Genomic DNA, 20,112 nt, shown 5'->3' on the forward strand with positions numbered 1-20,112 from the left:
TCACTCCTCTGACTACATAATCTGGAATGGCTCATCCCACCCAGCCCTCAGCACAGGCCAGGCCCAGCACAGGCTCGGTTAGGACGGGCAGTGTGCCCAAGGGTTCTCGGTTGGGGGATGGGTTGTAGAGAGAAACAGTGGTGGAGTAGGGGACGGGGCTTTGTCATGGATAAAGTCCACTGTGCACATCCAAATCTTTCCACTGCATGGTGCTGCCTCTGGGTGTCAGCTTCACATGTGAATTACCTGACCTCAATCTGGAGTCACACTGGGCCTGAGTTCAGACCCAGGTTCTATTACTTACTAAAATGGCTTTTTGAGCTTCAGTTTCTCCAGTTGTGAAACGGGGAGGATGATAATAACAGCACCTCCCTAATAGAGCTGCTCAGCAAATCAGGCAGCACCCTCTGGAAGCCTTGGGTAGGTGTGCAGCCTTGGGTCTGGAGAGAGGAGACATGTGTCTTGGGGAATCCAGAGAGGGTGGGCATCAGTGCTCATAAAGGGGAAGGATGGTGCCCCAGAATAAAAACCATTTTGGAGAGTCCAAAATATTTGAATCCAAGTCTGTTTTCCCCCCACCGGATAGGGTTTAAAAGGTAATTTCTCTTAGAGCACAGGGTTCCTTCCTCCTTGAGGCCTAGCCCGGGGCATGATCCGGCCTCTCCCTCTCCCTGCCATGGCAGCTCGGTAGTGAACTGCCTCCTGCCTCTGCCCCGCACCCCTGACAGATGCTGTGGGCAGCAGCAACTGTGTGCCTATACCAAGGTCTGGCCCTGAGACCCACGAGAGGGTCACGAGGGTCTAACCCAGGTACAAGGAGCCCCAGCAAGGGAGGTCTGTGCTCCAAGAAGGGGTGCAAATGGCAAACAGGAGAAACCACAGGTGGGAAGAAGTTTAATGTGAAAATTATGATGTGAGCGCTGGACCCATCCCAGGGGGAAGAGTTGGTCAGTGCTGGGGACCACTGGGCCTTGGGGGAGCTCAGCATGGCAGCAGAGAGGTGCTGCTCAGTTGGGGGCAGACCTACTGCTAAGAGGGGCTGTTGCTGAGTAACAGAAATGGTGCCAACTGGAGGTAGCCTGGTGACAGTCTACTCTGGAAGTGCCAAGAGCCTGAGAGATCTGAGATACCCCTCAACCTCATGTCCGGGGTGCAGGAAGTTCCCACCCTTGCTGGGATAAGGCAGTATGACAGTCTTCCCCAGGGGCTGGGGACACAGATGAGATTTATTCATGAGGTTCTGATCAACTGGCATTCTTTTCTGCGTTTTAGCTCCGTGTACGCACGTATGCGTGCGTGTGTGTGTATGTGTTTGATTTGTCTGAGTATTTTCTCGTGATAAACCAGATTTGAACAAGTGGTTTTTTTTCTGGACCAACTCATCTTATCAGCCCATCTTTCTTCATTCATTTTAGACAATTACAGTTTTGGAGGTAATATATAGTTAAATATCAATTTACAGACTGACAGCATTCTCTCCCTGGAATTTTCACCAGGGGTAATGCACAGAGCTGCAGCTATAAAGCATCTTTTCTAAACTTACCCTCACTTGGTGGCAGTATCCTCACCTGGGTGGTACTGGGGATCACTCGGTGCCTGATTTAGTCAGTCTGGCCATGATTGTCTCTTGACAGCTTTAAGGGAGAGCAATTGTGTCCACGTACAGATGAGATTTCCCATGGGGAATTCCACATGGGTTCTGCCTGTGGCCACTGTGTGTCTCATGATATGGGGCACAGTTTCTGGGACCAGGCCCAAGCCCAGGGGAAGAGAGGACCCATGTGAAATTTCATGATGGGCTCTGCAGCTGTGTCAAGATTAGAATCAAACTTCTTTCCAAACACAGAGCGTGTGGTCCAACTTCAGGCCAAGGAGTGAGGGCATGGGCAGGTGCCATATCCCATGGGTCCCAGATGCCTTATTGTGGTATATTTGACGCCAGGACACCAAGAAAGGCAGGGAGGGGAGATGGGGTCCCATGGGTTGGTTGGGGGAAGAGGGGACTTGTGCACAGCTACAGTATAATACTGCCCAGTCCCTACCACCCATATACCCCAGGCTGAGGTATATGCTGTAGCTTCTGATGGTTCACATCCAGCCCTCCCTGGCTTCCCTGTACCCCAATCTTCTGTGCTGCTGCAGCCCCAAGGAAAACCAGCTCAGGACCATTCATACTCTACACATAACCAAGTTTCTCCTGTGCTGTGGCTGGGGATAGGGGGATGGGGGGGTCAGGATTTACCTGGGTTCCCCTGGCGGGTTGTGAATCTTCTCCTGGGGCCCATGTAGTCCTTCCAGTCCTGTCCTTGGCTGCCCTGCTGCAGAGAGAGCTTGGTCTCCTCTATGCTCCCCCTGCCCTCCTATTGGTTCCATACCTCCAAAGGCAAGGCCTGTGTGGCCTCTTCTTGGGGGCAGCTGTGTACTGCCATGGGACTTCCAGGGAGAACGGTCTCTTACTCAGGACCTCATGTCTGGGATGGTGACCCCAGCTCATGTAGTCAAGGCACTTCATGGTGTAGATCTCAGCCTTGGGGCTGCCCTGGGAAACAGATCATCCCCATCTCCTGTATGAGGGTAAGGCAGCAGTTAAGTGGGGACGGGATACTGGATGTGGCATGTTCCATGCCACGGAGAACTGAACTGAGGAAGCTCCCTGGTGAGGTCTGCAGACCAAACAATGGGGCTGGGGTCCTCTTGGAAGGCCAGGTCTGCTCTTGGGGGCTTTCAAAGCCTGGCTGCCTGACTTGGAGTCTATATCATTGTGACTGAATTAATTGTTGTGCAACCTAGAGTGGTAAGACAAGTTAATTACATAATTACTGCAAAATGACATGTTATTTCATGGCTGCAATATGGTAACTCTGCTGGAAACGATTGTAATTGCCCAGAAACTGCATTCGAGTGGCTCTGTTATCTCTCGATAACCATGTAATTAAGTTGTGTTACAACTTTATTTGCAACAAACTCTGAACTTAGGAGCTGGGGCCCTTGGAGTGGGCCATCCTCTACCTTAAGGGACCTGGGAGGGTCTGGCACTGGGGGCTCTGTTACCATCCAGGAAAATCCTTTGCTTTTAAGTTGAGCAAGAAAATTCCTCCTTCTGGACTCCAGCCCTCAAACTCATGCACAATCTCATATGGTCACATACAGACAGCTCCCAGGTGCGGTCACATCAGACTCACATTATACAAAAATACTCACCGCAGCAGGCCTGACTGGCTCTGCCTCTTCTCACACTCACTCATGTGGCTCTTTCACAGCAGGTGGGTGCCCAAGAGGAGAACTCCTACCCCAAGATCCTTGGCCCTAGCAGTCGCTTCCCACAGACTGGCCACTAGCCACAAAACCACAGCTTGGAGAGGGAGCCCTTTCAAGTGCCCGCCGGAACCCAGCCACCCTCCTGCTTCGCTCCAGGGTGACATGTGGCCCAAGCCCAGCCCCCACAAAAGTCAGGAGAGCTTAAAACAGTGGGCTGGCTCCCCCAGCTCTCGGCTCTGCTTTGTGGTTGGGATAAAAACTGTCCCTGGGTAAGGAGGAGCGAAGTCTTGGGGGAGGTGCCTGTCCACACGACTCCACCTGTCTACACGGCTCTCCCTGTCCAGGCTTGGACCCAGAGTTCCTCTTCTTAACACCATGCAGCGGTACCTTTTCAGTTCCAGGCTGTGTGCTTGATGCAGTGGCTGCCCCCAAAACCGAGAGCATCCTCACTGGCCTGGGTGAGCCCAGCTCAGCAGGTAGATGGAAGATGCCTGGGTGGCTGCCGGTCTAGCTATCTTCTGGCCTGAGTTGCATGCCTGCTAGCTTGACTCTGACTCTCTGCCTACCCACCTGTCTACTTGTGTGCCTGTCCTCTCCTGCCTGCCAGCACAGTATGTGTCTCCCTGTGTGTCCACTGGCTTGTCTATCTCTGACTCTCTGTCATCATCACAAGTGGTCCTGTGTCCTCTCGAGGGAAATGGCCTGTCCCAGGTCTCCCTGTGGTGTTTGTCCAATATTTTCCTGGCTTTCTCTCTCCTCAAGGGCAGGGACTGTGTCTGATCCATGATTCATCCTCGTGTCTGGTGCTTGCAGCATGGAGCTGAGACAAAAAGGATTAAGGTTTGCTGAATGAATGAACAAAAGCCTCAAGCCTGCATGGGCTGAATACAGGGAAAAGGGATTGTTCTCATCCACCCAGAAGAGCAGAAAGCCAGGCTCCAACTCAGATCCAAGACACAGAGAGGAGACAGCAAGTGCTGCCTGTCACCCTGAAAAGGAGGAGGATTTTAAGGGTAGTTCTTCCATGGCAGGGGTCACAGGATTTGGGTCCTGCTGTGGAGGAGGTCAGAGCTGGGTCTCTGTCTGAGCAACTGGGTTGGGAGTGGGGGGCAGTGACACAGTGTAACACAGCCACCCAGGGAAGGTGGGTTTCATCTTGCCTCTCTTTATCTTGGAGGCCAGATTACATGCTCTGCTAGGGGACGGGGAGGACACCCCAGGTCCCACCTCTGACTGGTAGTGCTTAGGGCTGTCTTCTGTACTCCAGTTTCTACCCCCTAAAGGCCACCTGGAGCTCCCATGCCCGGCAACAACACATGCTGGAGCCCCATGCCCTGCTCCAAGCTCTGTTCTGTAAGGGCCAAGGGGAGGGCCTGCCCCACTCCCAAAGCAGAGGGGAGGGGCTCCAGGTCTGTGTCAGTCATGTGATCAATGCAGAATAACCTCCCCGGAAACATTCATAAGTTTAATCCACGCCAGTAATAAAATCGCATTACATTTCTCATAAAATAAATGTTCCCATTTATATACAGAAAACAGACTGTACAGGCCCAGCCTGGCCCCAGGAGGGGTCACACACAGAAGGGTGGCAGCGGAAGAAGGGCCATCCCTCCCATCGATGACAGAGGAGCTCTAATCGGCAGGAGAGTGGCTGTCCGGCTGGGCAGGCGGGCAGGCGGGCAGATGGGCAGATGTGCCTGGAGGCCAGGCGTGGGGCGTTACTGAACCTGGGATTCAAAGGTGCCATTGAGCTGCCCCTCCTCATAGTCCATCTGACACAAGATCATGTTGTTCTTCAGGAAGAATTTGTCTCCCACACAAAATCTGGAAAATCCAAGCAGGAGAGAGAAGCCATGGAGAGGGTCCCAGTGGATGGTGGGTGCTGCAGACAGGACTCAGCCTAACCCAGGAGGTAGACATGTGGGAAGTGAGGTCCTGGGGAGTTTGCTCCTTGAACTTTCCAGAGAGGACCTCCCAAAGTCCCATAGCAAACCTGGCCAATCACCCTGGGCCAGCCCAGCCCCCAGCCAGGCCCTGCAGAAGACAGACAGGCAAACCTGGGCCAGTCAGGCCTCCCATGGAGGGTGGGGATGGTGGGAGGTGTAGGAATGATCTACTCCAGTCCCAGACAGGGAACAAGAGGGAAGCAAAGAACAGAAAAAGTCCAAGAAAGGAGAGAGATAGAGAGAGGCAGAGATGGGAGAGGAGGAAGGGATAAAACGTTGATTTTCCCACCCCTCTGTTCTCCCCAACATAAGAGGATGGCTCAGTAAAGGCATTCTTCCTCTAAGCAGAATCTGCGGGTTTCCTGCAACATCCTTCCAGGAGGAGTGACCCTCTCCCACCATCTTCCCTCCTACGCAAAGTAGGCCTTGTTTTTCCCCCCACACCCAGTCCTCCTCAATACTGGAGGATTCAGCCCTTCCCCCAAAGATGTCCCCAGGGTGGTGAGGCCTTTAGTGGGACTCCAGCAGATCCCAGTCCAACCACCAGGTGGCACTGCAACTGCACTGAGCCCTCCTAGCCCTCCCAGCCAGACCAGTGTTCCCCTCAGGTGGCTCTGGAAATTCTTATATGAGCTCCTTCCTGACCTGGGGGCTCCTGAGAAAAGGACCTCTTTTCTAGCGCTAGGCCCAGCCAGGAACAAAGGGCTTTTGCTCCTTGGGTCCCGGCGGCCTCCCACAGAGCTGGGGCACTGTGTAGGGGCCCAAAGGCCAAAAAGGAGGCTGGGCTGAAACCAGAATCACAGGAATGAGTGGCTGTTCCTTGAAGGGATTTTGCCCTCCCTTCCAATGGGAACCCCTCCTCACTAGAATGTGCAAGTACACACGTGCACACGGTGCACACACAGGGCACAAGGCATGCCTAAAGAACCCCCGCATATGTACATTTAGCCGACGTGTGCACAATATACTCACCCATCATGCATACATGTGTGCACACAGCACACACATACTCCCCTTGTACACGGCATTTAAAAATACACTCATGTACAAGACACTCACCCTATACAAACACAGTAAGCTCATGCGTCCCCCACCAAACGTGCTCACACAGTGCTGGAGTGTACACACTTGGCTATAGGACTCAGGCATACATAGAGCACCCTATGCAATGCATCTCCAGGCACACACAGAGCCTGTATTTGGATGCCCTTCTCCATGCCATTCCTGGTCTGTGCCAGCAGGAGTTAGCTGGGGTGTGGTGAGTATGTTAGGTCTGCTCTCAGTGTAGCACTCACCTCTGGTTACAGAGCTGGCAAGCGAAGCAGTCGAGATGGTACACATTGTCCCGGGCCCGCATCACCATCTCGAAGGCTGGGATCAGCTTGCTGCAGGCAGCGCAGTTTCCTGTGGTACCAAACAGCCTGCAGAGGGAAGGGTGCAGGGGGTTCAGGGGCCCACCAGTGTGCTGGGGGTGGTCAGGGCAGGGGAGTTGCTCCACCATGTAGGCTTAGCAGGTGGAACTGGGCCAGGAGCACAAATGGCAGCATCTAGATTCTGCTAAGAGATTAGGCTTCAGAGAAATCAGCACATCTACCCAAGGAGGGGAGGGTGAGGGCTCAGGGTTGGGTGACACTGCCCATTGATGGAGCTAACAAGGCCCCTTCCCAGGCTCCCACTGGAGTCCTTCAGCACCTGGGGTCACCAGAAGAACACTGGGCTGGGCCTTGAGCAAGGACTCTAGATGGGCTAAATCATGGCTGTGTGTCCTCAGGCAAGTCACTGAGTCTCTCTGAGCCTCATTTATTTCAGTTATAAAATGGGGACAGATATACATCCTTCACAGGCTTGTGAAAACTTTTGTAAACTCTCAGTTATAGATCATTTAGTGAACAACTGTAGAGTGTGTGTCTACTATGTGCTTTCCCAAGACCAATTCATTTAATCCTTTTGACAACCCTAAGGATGTCATTTTCTTTTACCAACTCACAGAGTGACTTGCCTAAGTCCCTTTATCCTTTTGCTGAACCTCAGTTTATCCTTTAAAGTGGGGTGCTGGACTAGATGATGCTGTTCAAAGATGCTTCTAGAATAGGACTGATGCCAAAAGGAAGTCCCCAAGGATGTCTGGCACAAAACCTCTTTGAGGCAGGTTTCTCTCCTTTTAGCTGCTGGTTTCAAGCTCCAGGGACAGGGAGCCCCATTGCAGGCCAGTCCTTGGAGGGGTGCTCTGAGCCAGCGAGGCTTCTTCTTTCCTGCACACTGGCAGAGCAGGCCCCAAGTGAGGTAAGGGAGCTGAGAGGCTGGCGGAAGGCCCCTCTGATCCCTGATTTGTCCAGCTCAAGCTCAGGCGCAGGCAGATGAGCTTGACTCCATTATTCATCAGCCCGAGCTGCCTGGTGGCTCAGATTAAGGCAGACAAAGGCTGGGCCACAGCATCTGCCTGGTCTTTCTGCTCCTAGTCTGAAGAGGAAGCAGGCTCCAACAGCCATTCTCTGGGGCTCAGCAGCTCAAACAAGCCCCACCCCCATCCAGTTCATTGGCCTGCCTGGCCCCAAAGTCATTTCTTGGCCTCTGTCAGACCCCAGAATGCCTGCAGTGCTTTGGCTGTGCTAACAAGCCCATCCTGCACCTCCGTCATCCTCCCTCCCCAGGTCCTGTGGACTCATCAGATGTTCACCACCTCCCTTCAACCTGGCAGGTTCAGGCCCTAGCCCTCCAGGTGAACTTCCAGGTCAAGGGGTGAGTCACCAGAAAAACCCTTCCTCACGTCAGGGCTCTGCTCCAGCCTCGCCAGAGGCGCTGTCACAGATCCTGGCTTACTGCTCCAGTTTAGAAACTGCTAAAGGCAGAAATTGAAAGAGAATATGCAAGCAGGTAAATCTTTGGCTCTTCAGGGAAGTAGGGGAGCCTCTGCTGATATGATAAGCCCCTCCTCCCCAGCCTGCCCAGACCTGAGCAGAGGGAGCCCCACAAGCCCTCACCCTGACCTATTAATTAATGTGATGGGCCTTTCTTCCCCCAAGGCCCGGCCACCACCCAGCAGCCTGCCCGGGGGCCAAATGCAGATGCTGGGTCTCAGCCAAGGCCTCCGCTAGGTGGCCTCCTTCCAGCCTTGCTGATGTCATAAATGGCCTAGGGAAGGGCTAACTTGGGGAGATGGTCCCAAGGAATAGGCTCTGGGTTGCGGGGGAGGTTGGGTTAAAGCTCAGAGGAATGAAAGGTGGGGAAGCTTTAGTCTTTTGACCATTCAAAGAAGGGTAAACTGAGGCTCAGAGAAGGTTAGAAGCCAAAAGGCTCAAAGCCAGTTCAAACCCAGGTCATTAAGCTCCAACACCAGTGGTTCTTCTCCCAGGGTCTAATTGCCAGGCTGCCCAGGCACTGGGGTATCCAATCCCAGGTGGAAAGGAGACTTCATCAGGCAGGAGGCACCCAGGGAAGTCAGAGATACCCCGTCTGCTCTTAGAAGCCCTCTGAGGCATCTCCTTCCACATTCCAGAGACAGGGGAATGGTTATAAATGCCTACCCAGCACCTGTGTGCAGCACTGATTCCAAGGGGTTACAGGCATGGTCCTGCCCTTGGGGGCTCCACGGGCATGTGGGGAGCAGGGCAGGATGAGGAAACACACAGGACAGTGCACATGGGGTGCTGGGTGCAGAGCCAAAGGGCAGCGCCACGCTGGGCTATGGAGGATGGGGGCTTTTTGAGTAGAAGGGCTGGGACAGGCGCCAGGCAGCCCACCTCAGGTAGTCGCGCCGACACAGGATGAGGTTGGCCTTGGTGTAGAGAGTGGAGCCCACCTCGCCCAGGCGGCAGTCGCAGCAGGCACACTTGAGGCAGTCCTCGTGCCAGTACTTGTCCAGTGCCTTCAGCAGGTAGCGGTCCTTGATCTTGCGATTGCAGCCCGCACAGCCCTTCTGCTTCCCCTTGGGCTGGACGGAGAGCATCGGCACACCTGTGGCCGGACAGACGACAGACGACAGATGGGCACAAATGGGCCCTGCGGCTCCCAGCCTCCGAGCACACAGCTCTGTTGCCCTGCAGAGTTGGGGTTCCCAGAAGCCCTCACTTTCTCCCCAGCAACCTCCTCTGCTGGCCCAGAGCCCTGTCCTTTGGGCTGCACGGCACCGCCTGAGCAGTGGTAAGTCCCTCCTGAAGCTACAGGCAGCACTGGGGAGCTCCATCCGCTCTGCTGCAGGGCACACATGTAGCCCCCAGGCCCAGTCCCAGAGTTGCTCCCTTCCAGCCACTGCTTCCTATGCGGTCCGATCCACAGTAGGCCTGAGACACTCCTCATGCAGCCACCACCCCACTGGCCTTTCAGCAGCCGTAAGACAAGAATCTTATAATGCGATTGGGGTCCACTAGAACTCCCAGATCTTTTTTTCACCTCAAAATGTCCTCGTACTGCTTTGGGTTTGACTACTTTATTTTCAAGGCAGGATATAGCTTCTTGGTCTATTCATGTAGAACTGTGGAGGTGTCAAGAAGAAAAGGAGATGGCCTTGTGACACTCCCAGCAGGGAGCAGGAGCTCTGGAGCTCTTGGCAGGTTTGCACAAGGGGATGGTGGGGTCTGGCCCAGCTGGGGCTCCCCTCAGGAATAATCCCAGCTAGATTCAAACTTCCTCCATGCCCTGGCCTGAGGGACAGAACATTCTGAGCCTCTGGGTCCTTGTTCTTCTCACCAGGATATGAATCTCTGAGCCACTGGTCCTCTCCCAGGGTCCATCTGAGCTTCCCAATATATAGGAAAGTGCCAAGTACAGATGGCAGCAACCTCTATGTGGTGTTCAGCACGGGGAGAAGCAGGCAAACGTGCACTCATGTGTGCACCGTGCACAGAGACACAGTGTGCAAGCATGTGCCCAGAGGCCACAGCCCCTGGCCACAGGGAGTGACTACAGCAGGCTGACAAGGAGGTAGGGACAGATGTTGCCTAGGAGCCTGGACCTCCACGTGGAGCCTGAGGCCGGAGTGTGGTGAAGACTAGGGTTGTTAGGGAGTGCAGGGAGTCTCAGGTGCCAGGACCTGGACTGGGGGTCGGGGTGGCCTTTAAGAATTCCCTGACAGCCCCTCATGAAAGTGGCAGGGGTGGGGAGGCGCCTTCCCCGACCCAGGCTCAGGTGGATGGAGTGGTGGACTCTAGAGGAAACAGCTGCCCGTCCTGCCTCCCTGAAGTCCCTGAGGTCTATATTCCTCTGGGTCCCATCCTCTCCAAGGGACCAGACCCTGCACCCTGCAGGGCTCTGGGTTCAGCTCTCACTCCCTGGAATCCCTCCTATCTCTCTCTGTCCCCACAGCCACCAGTCCAGCATATGAGCAGCTCAGCCACTTCCCTGCCTTTCCCTCCTGTAACATCTCTGACACTAAATGACATGGTGTATTTCTTCCCTTCATATACATATAACAGTAACACTACTATACACAGCAGTAATAGTAGTGTAAATTAATTCAGGTACCCGGACCCGATTCCAGTGTGTGTAAATATGAGGGGGGGGGGTCTTTCTACACATACTTACACCAAGCAATTCTTGAACACCAGCAGGGTGTCTGAGAACTCAACTCAATTCCGATGCTATCAGCCCAGAGACAGCACCAGATTCCCAGGTTAAGGGCTCCGTCCTACAAGACTGCCCTCCGGCCCCCACTCCAGACACTGGTCATAAGCCCCAGAGTTTACCTGTGCTTCTGACCTACAGGCTACAGACTGGAGGTGCCCACGACCTCCCCCTTAGGTTCAATTTAATTTGCTAGAGGGGCTCACAGAACTCAGGAAAACACTTAGGTTCACCAGTTCTATAAAGGACACCGTAAAGGATGCAAGTTCACAGCCAGATGAAGAGAGACACAGGGCAAGGGCCCAGGTAAAGGGGCTTCTGTCCTCGTGGAGCTTGGGGCCTGGCTCGGTGGCACGTGGAGGCATCTAGTTCCCCAAGCACAGAAGCTCTCTCTGACCCACAAGCAGGGTACAACTGAGCAGAGCAGGCAGAGCAGAGAGGGCAGAGCTCTTCTCAGGGGTTTTTGTGGTGGCTTCACTGCATAGTCATGACTGACTAAATTATTGGCCATTGGCTGATCCAACCTCCAGCCCCGGCCCTTGGGTGTGGGCCCAAAGGTCTCTCATTAACATGACAAAACACCCATTTCACCTTTAAGACTGCAGTGTTTTCAGAAACTGTGGATGAAGACCAAATATACCTGGGAAATATATATTTGGTTATAAGAATGATCAAATATGTATTTCTTACAAATCATCATATCACACCTCCCCTCTTGTAGGTATGACCCTCCCTCAGTCTTCAGGAGAGACTCCGCCTCCGAAGGGCCTCAGGTTCAGGATCCACAGGTGTCAGGTCAGAAGGCCCTCCTGAGGGGAAACTGAGGCCCAGATGGTCTGAGGAGCTAGGGTAAGCCACCCATCAGGTTGGCCCTGGGGATCCTTTCCCCTTCCCGTGTTCTCTCTTAGCCTCACTGCCTCAGGCTTCTCCTGGGGAGGGGTGGTCTCTGGGCCAGAGCACAGGGGCAGGGGGACAGGTGAGGGCAGAGAGGCAGCAGTGCAAACTGTAGCGGCCTCTCTCCTTACCCCCTCTCCTCCAGGCCCCACGGGGCCCATATGTTTGCTGCCTCATTTCCTTAACACAGCTCTAAAAGTTAATTGGTCTGACAGGGTGATGGGGGTCAGGATGACTGTGTCCTCAGGCCTGTCTGTGTCTCTTCCTCTGCGACCATCAGGTCACAGAGCTCTGAGGAGCCCATGGAAACCAGCTGGGGAGCAGGCACCCCTGAGGGTGAAGCTGGGGTGGGGCGCGTAAGGCTCCTTCCAAGGCCAGGCCTACAGGGAGGAACCAGGTGTGGGAAAACATTAAAGAGAGCTGGCTGTGGTGAGGTCTGGGAGTCCCAGGGTGGGACTATAGTCCTGGGACCTGTGGAAGGAACACCCAGCTAGCATAGCTGTGCATATAAACACCAACCTGGAGATATTTAAGCAAGATGGTCCTGAGAATCCCCAGGTCTCTTACCTTGTGCAATCACTGTCAGGGGGGCATGAGTGGCTGGAAATTCCACCCTCAGGGGATTTACCTGCCCACTAAATTATACCCCAAAATGCAGTGGGATCCCAGCATTAGGAGCATGAGTTCTGCTCCATCTTCCATTTGGCCTGGTTCCCGGAGAAGCTCGCCTTTCAGGCTCAGGCCCCAGCGTGCCTGGCCACTGAGCCTGCAGGACTATGAAGTACACCAGCTGGCGATTCCATCACCTGTGGGACCCAGCACCTGAGGGACCCAGGGAGGCTGTAAGGATGGCCCAGTCCCCTGCTCCTTGCCTGTAGCCAGCAGGTGCTCTGTAAGGCCTGGGCACCTTGCTCTAGGGGCTGAGCTCTGCTTCCTAGGCCCTGGGAAGCTCTGTGGCTTTTGCCGGTGTCTGATGTCCACCGAGACATGGAACACAGCCAGCTTGGCTGAGGAGGTCCCAGGGTATCTAGAGGCCTTGAGCTTTCTCTGCCTATAAAGGCTGAGGTCCTGGGAGCAGTCTGACTCATCCCCTCTTCTTTATGGAACAACCACAGTGGGCTACTCCAGGAGACTCGAAAACCCTCCAAGAAAGGCAAGCAGGTTTTAAGGGGGCATCTATGGTATCTTACTCTGCAAATGGAGCAAGACACTCCCCAGAAGGTCCAGGCTCTCCCTCCTTTCTTTGACTCCCCAGCCCCCACCCAGCCTGCCAGCCAGCCTGGCACAGACACCTCTTCTCTCCCCCCGTCCTGCCTGACTCTGGGAGCTGAGCCTCAGGCCATGCACTTTCCATTAAGGAGATAGCATCCCTTTGCTAAAGTCCATTTGGGATCCATTTTAGTGTTATCTAAAAATCAAATCTACATGGTAATCCTTTTAATGTACTCCTGACTTAAGAAAAAAACAGCTTTGCACTCCTTCAGGAAAGGTTTTAAAGCATTACTCAGTAATTACTACTCACCCATGAAAACACTGATATTTTACAATGGATGATGTTTGCACCGCACGCACGCACGCGTAGGCACACGCTCAAATGCACACACGGGACCCAGCAAAATAAACCAGTTCACATAGCCCATGGGTTCCCCACTCAGATTTTAGGGTGTGAAGGGGACAATATTTGAAGGGAGAGAAGCCAAACCCAGCTCCACGCTGTGTGGGCTGTGGGTGGAAAGAGGCAGCCTCCTAGTCTGACTCATCTGGCTGCCAGACACTAGCCCTCAGCTCTTCAATCTTAGGAAAAGCCAGACAGTCCCAGTGGCCAGAAGGGACTGCCAGAGGTCGTCCGCTCATCCTCACACTCTCTCCAGCCAGGAGAGAAGCCTCCTCTCTGCGTGGACCTCTCAGGCAGCCTGCCATGCAAGGCCCAAGTCCTTGGTAATTCCTGCCACCTCTCCCGAGCTATGATGCCCCTCACATCTGGCTCACGGACTTCTCCAAACTGCCAAGCCTGCCAGCTCCTGGCTCCAACGGTGCCTCCAGCTTGGACAGCGAGCTGGGCCTGGCTGTGGAGCACTGCTGCCCCCTCTCAGCATCTCCACAGCTCATCCTCCACCCCAGAACGCCCACCCCACCCTACCCCAAGTCACTCCAGGCTATGCCCTGTAGCTCCCTTACTGGCAGACACTGTGGCTACCACTGGCAACTCCACCTGGCATTTAAGGGCCCCTCCCACATGCCACCAGGTCCTGCTTGTTACTGCTGGATCTGCTCCCTGCGGGATGCTGGAATGAGACTACTTTCCCTCCTGCAAATGGATCTTGTTTGCTTCTGTCCCAGTGCCTTCATTCTACCCCTGCTCCAGAAAGAAATGCCTTGTTGTGCCCAACTCACTCTCCCCCAAAGATCAGAGCCAGCAAGGTAGGTTACTTCCTGAACTCAGAGAGCCTACCTTTCCAGTCTGGGAACTGTCCCAAGTAGCTGGAAGGCCTGAAGCAAATCCTTCACTTTTCTGACTTGCATCTGTGAAATGGGGGCCATAAAAGTCTCTTTCCACACAGACCTGGGTGAGGATAGGACAAGACTGTGTATCTGAAGCCAGAGCAGAGCCCAGCATCCAGAGGCGACGGCCACCAAACCGGTTGCTGTATTAACAGGCACCCAGAATGCCTCCCCTGCTTGGACCCTTTTCTTTTTCCTTTAACTTTTTATCTTCAAGCTTTCAGAAAAATTGTAAGAAGAGAAAGAATCCCAAATATATTCTTTTTCCAGGTTCCCTGAACATTTTACCATATTTGCTTTATCCTTCCCTATCTATCCAGCTACCTAAATATTTTTTTCCTGACTGATTTGAGACTTGGTTTCAGACATGAAGCCCCTATACCCTCAACTACTTTGGTGTGTATTTCTCAAGAGCAAAGACATTCTCCCACATAACCATGGTACAATGATCCAAACCATGTAACTATGATTGATAAAATACTATTATCTAATCTACAGACATCATGCAGATTTCACCGATACCCCCAAAATCCTTTGTGGCAAAATAAAATTCTGGATCCTGCATTGCAGTCAGTTGTCAAATTTAGTCTACTTAATCTGGAAGAATTTCTAAGCCTTTCTTTATGTTTCAGAACTTTGGCAGTTTTGAAGAGCACAGGCCAGGTTCTTTGTGCTGACTTTTGTGCTTCTTTGATATACTTTGACTTTAAATCCTCTGTGCCTCAGTTTTCTTTGTTGCAAAATGAGTATGAGAACAGTGCTCATCTCATGGAATTGCCATGAGGAATAGGGGATTCATGTACATCAAATGCTCAGGACTAACTGACCTGGTCGTCAAAAGTCAGCTGCAGTTAGTGTCACCCCATCCAGTACACAGGAAATGATGACCTTGGTCACAGCTCCATCTCAGGTCCCTAAAATAGTGACCAACATTTATTCTGAGGAGCAAAAACTGATTGGAATGTGCCACCATGGTTAAAGTGACACAGGGACTGGCTAGAGCCCAGCATTACCCCAAGGACAGTCTAGTGGCCACTGAAAACATGTGCAAGGAAGTCAGCTCCACCAGTGGGAAGGGAGCAGTCAAGTGGGACGGGGTTGCTGTGGCAGCTCAGAAGGTGACAGCTCAGAACAGGGCCCTCTGGCTGCTCTGGAGAGAGCCCTGGGGGCACAGGCAGGTATAGCCTCAGCATTTCTCACAATCTCTCCCTGTGTCTCAGTACTGCTTCCAAACTGGTGCCCATGTAGCACAACACAGCCCAGTGGCTTTCTGTCCTCACCACGGGTGCCCCCAGCTCCCTCTCCAGAGCAGGTAGGAGTCCTGGGCTAGGCTTTCCAGGGCCTAAGGGCAATTTGCCAGGAGATGACATGGAGTGAACACTAAGCAGCATCAGCTTCTCAGTGTGTGGCTCATAACTGCTTTATGAGATAGGTACCATTATTATACCCATTTTAACAATGGGGAAACTGAGGCATCAGAAAGGTAATGACTTTCATGGTTGACACATTAGTCCAGGACAGAGCTGGGATCTGAACCCTGGCGGTCTATCTTAAGGGCCCAAGCATGAGACCCACCTGCCATGGTTGCCAGGCTGTGAGCTGCTAACCTGAGAGGCACAAGCTGAACCAGGACATTACAGAGTTTAGGAGATACAGCAGGTGCCTGTGACACACCTGCTTATACAGGTACACACGATCACACATGGGCACACTAGGTCCATGAGAGTAGAACTGTGCCTATTTATTCTCCCCACCACAATCTTATCCCAGTGCCCAGCAGAGGGCTAGCACGCAGTAGGTGCTCAGCAAGTTGCGTGAAAGTACATAGCCACACAACCAAGCACACCCACGCGTGGACGTGCTCACATAAATACACACACATATGCAGAAGGGGGCATGTGCATGTTTACTGCCTTTTAAAAAGCTACACTTCCGAAAGGTAGACTGTAGCTCAAAGTCAAGTCCTGATTTGAGCAATACCCATGCATAAGAGGCCTAGTGCTCTGTCTCCATAGCACTTCCAAGGAAATGGAAGAGGGTAAGCCCCTGAGGCTCCATCCACGTGGACCCATGCCAAGGGGTGGAAACCTCTCAGAGAGCCACTGCCACAGCCATCACCGCCCCCCTTCAGGGGCTGGGGGTGCATTCTGTGGCCTTTGGGGAGCTGGGTCTCTGCCACCTGCAAGGGGCTTGTACTCACCTGGGCCCACCGGCTCAGAACTGAGAGGAGAATCCCAAACAGAGCCAGCCAGCCGCCTCTCCTCAGCATCAATCCCATTTAATAAGGAAATGTGAAAGTGTAATCTAATTCGGCAGCATCTCTTTAAATCTCGTTTTCTCAGAAGTAACTTCATTTCACACGGACACATCCAGCCTTGTGAGAAGGCCTCCATTTCACACCCGTTTTATCTCCACAATTTCTCGTCTCACTGCACTCCTATCCCAGGGCCTTGCCATGCAGCAGGCGAGGCCTGAACTAATAGCATTTCCTACTCATTTGGAATCAAAAGCCAACAAGAACAACTGTTGAAACGCGCGGCTACAGCCACCTAGAGCATGCTCATTACCGCCCCCCTGCGTGCCCATTACAGGGTTACAGGGTTAACCCCACCGGGCTTACAGGGTTAGATGCGGGAGAGGTTCCTGCGGCCTTCCACTCCCCACAGGGCAGGGGAGGGAGGCTGGGGGGGCTTGGCTCGCAGGGTGGCAGTCACCTTAGTTGGGGCCTGGCCCCTTCCCGCTGGCGCTGCCCCTTAAGGGAGTCTAAGAGAAGGTGGGCAGTGTAGACGTGAAGACAGGGGTTCTACCGCCAGACAGCCTCAGACTGAATCCCGGTTCTATCATTTCCCAGCTCTGCCTCAATTTCCTCACCTGCTAAATGAGGACAGCCTCCTCTAAAGGATTATTCTGAGGGTTAAATTAGTGGACATCAAGTACTTATAACAAGGCTTAACACAGTAGCTTAAAAAGTCAGCTAGAAAACTGAAGTAGAGACAGCTGACCTTGAATGACACAGGTTTGACTGTGCAGGTACACTTATGTGTGGATTTTCTTCAATAAATGTGTTGGAAAAAGTTTTGTAGAGTTGAAAAGATTTGACAATTTAAAAAATACAGTATATAATACATGTAACATATGAAATGTGTTAATTGACTTATGTTATCTATAAGGCTTCCAGTCAATAGTAGGCTATTAGTAGTTAAGTTTTTGGTGAGTCAAAAGTTACATGTGAATTTTTAACCCTAACCCCCATGTTTTTCAAAGATCAGCCTGATAGCTTATGACCCTACAATTCTATTCCTAGGTATATGTCCAACAGAAATGAGTTATGTCTGCCAAAAGAGCTATACGAGGATGTTCAGAGCAGCTTCCTTCATAATAGCCCCAAACTGAAAACAGTATAAATGTACATCAACAGTGAAATGGATAATAAACTATGGAATAGTCATATAATGGAATAGTACATAGCAATGAAAAAGAATGAACTTTGGATACACACAACATAGATGAATGAGACAGTATAATGCTGAATGAAAGGAGCCAGTCACAAAAAGATAGAAACTGTATAATTCTATTTATATGTAACTCCCAAACAGGCAAAACCAATCCATGGTGACAGATGTCAGAGGGATATGTCATCAGCCGGGAGGAGGTGTGAAGAAGCCTGCTGAGGCACTACAGATGTCCTGTATCTTGATCTGGGTGTTTAAATGGATGCATACAAATGTGCAAATTCACTGGACTGAACATTTCAGACTAATGCAGTTTACTGCATATACGTTATATCTCCATTAAAAAAAAAAGAAAACTAAGGAGACCCCTCAGTCAGGCCTTTGTATACCTCTTCATAAAAGCCACCACTTACTCAGCACTTACTATATCTGTTCTCTCAGTGAATCCTGTTAACTCTGAGATTGCTCGCACTTAACAAATGAGGAAACAGATGTCCCTGGAGGTCCAGGCCCTTATCCAAGGTCACACAGCTGGAAGGCTGCACAGCCTGGGTGAGGAAGGCTCGCTGGGGCAGCATCTGGGTTCTCCCATGCAGCCTGGATGCCAGACAATGCTAGGTGGAGGCGGCGCTACAACCAGGAGGAATGACGGCCCAGGCAGGACACTGTCTCTACGCTCGGTCCCAGTCCATTTCTGCTCACCTGGTTGCTCTTCAGAAGCTGCAGCAATGGTGGGATCTTGAAAAGGCTTCTAAGTGGAACCAGAAAGGGGCATAGATCAGAAACTAAGGACAAAGAGGGCACAGGGGCTGGGACAGGAGCAGGAGGGCCATGGAGAGGCAGACCTGAAATGTTTGCATTGCAGCCTTGAGAGTGACAAAGTGGCCTTGAGATGGCACATGTCCTCAGGGGAGGGCCAAACTGTGACAGGGAGACTAGGGCTCCAGACCCAGAGCCTCAATAGTGGGGGAGCCTCAATCAATAGCCAAAGGCTTGTGTATGAAGGAAGGGGTCCTGGAGAGGGGCCCAGCTCAGGGTAAGGAACTTAAAGGATGTCCAGCAACGCTTGCTTCTCCAAAGTGCCAAGTTCCCGCTGGTCTCTGCAGACCACCACAGCAGAGGAGGCCGAAGGAAAGCCCTGCCCAGTCATAGCCCCAAACATCTGTTCAACAGCATGGTAACACCCCCTACTGAATGCCTACTATGTACACTCATTAGCTCTCATCCTCACCCTGACCCAGAGATCAGGGAAATCACTCAACCTGTCCAAGGGCAAGCCGGCAAGTGGCCAAGCAGAACTGGACTGCTGCCCCATCTCATGCCAGAGGCAGCCATCGCATCATCATTTTCCTAAGCAAAAGGGAAAGAGAGCTTCTGCTTAGACCCGGTCTGGACCTTGCCAAAAGCAGGCAGCTCTAATGGCCCCTTGCAGGGGCACATCAGCACAGGGTGGATGCCTGGCCCCCAGTGGAGCTATTTCCTGTGCAAGATCACAAAGTGGCAGGCATTTTGCAGTGTGTTCTGGTGGAGTCAGACCTCCTTAGAAATGGTGTGTCCTAAAGCCTGAACCCACAGACCTCTGAGTGTCAGGAGATGGAAGGGCCAAGGGGTTTCCACACATACCTCCTGAGCCATTGTTGTTACGTGAAGTCAAACCCAGCACAGCCTGGTGTCAGGCAACAACTTTAGGAGACCCAGTCTAGAACTTGCAGGGCGCTGGATGTTACACCAAGAGGAATACTGGAGCAGGTGCAAACAGAATCTGCTCTCCTAGGCACATGCAGTTTTCTGCTGTTGTTTAGTGAAGGGAACTTAGAAACATCAGAAGCTGCATGGGTTCTTTGGAGTTTGTCATGGGGAATGATACTTCAACTAATTGCAGTTACCTGCAGGGTGGGTGTAGGCATTGTACTCCACTTCTCTCATTGTTCCTATAAATTCCTAGACATATCTCAAAAGTAATAGGTCCAAAATAGGACTGTAGATCTCCCCCCCAAAATCTGGCCCCTGCACTATTACCCTAGGCATCCCCTCACCATCACCTCCCCACCCCCACAGATGCCCAGACCAGAAACACAGTCTTCCCCCATCCTCATCCCTCTCCATGCGGATCGCTGCTCCCCACCCCACCTGCTTCTTTCCATTTCCAGAGCCACCAACCATCTTTAACCACACTATCAGCATATCTCCCCACCAGCCTCCTTTGTCTAATATCTACAATCCATTCTTCACACAGCAGCTGAAAAAACTTTTCAAAACAAAGTAGGTCAGATTACTGCTCAACTTGAAACTCTTCTATAACTTCCAGTGGCCTGAGAATAACATCCACACTCTTCATCAAGCCTATAGTATCCTCAAGTAGTCTGGCCCCTGACTCCTCCTCCTTTTTGGTGTTCTGACCACATTTCAGATGCCACTCCTGCCTCGGGGCCTTTGCATATGCTATTTCCCCCTTCCCAGAACATGCTTCTCTGCCTCTTCAAGTGGCTGCCTCCAGGCTT

At 52.3% G+C, this 20,112-nt stretch overlaps 1 protein-coding gene across 5 annotated transcripts in view; it reads right to left on the minus strand.

Moving 5' to 3' along the window:
- Positions 1-4,710: 4,710 nt before the first annotated feature.
- Positions 4,711-20,112, minus strand: part of LMO1 (LIM domain only 1) — a 124,208-nt gene continuing 108,806 nt past the window's right edge. For all 5 annotated transcript variants that reach the window (XM_073216122.1, XM_017646350.3, XM_017646348.3 and 2 more), the window contains 3 exons: positions 8,945-9,158; positions 6,500-6,625; positions 4,711-5,082 (listed from right to left, as the gene is read on the minus strand). In XM_073216122.1, coding sequence (XP_073072223.1) covers positions 4,977-5,082; positions 6,500-6,625; positions 8,945-9,150 — 438 coding nt within the window. In that variant the 5' untranslated portion in view covers positions 9,151-9,158 and the 3' untranslated portion in view covers positions 4,711-4,976. The remainder of the gene's footprint in view (positions 5,083-6,499; positions 6,626-8,944; positions 9,159-20,112) is intronic.

This window comes from Manis javanica, chromosome 11 (genome assembly GCF_040802235.1).
Source record: "Manis javanica isolate MJ-LG chromosome 11, MJ_LKY, whole genome shotgun sequence".
Taxonomy (NCBI): domain Eukaryota; kingdom Metazoa; phylum Chordata; class Mammalia; order Pholidota; family Manidae; genus Manis; species Manis javanica.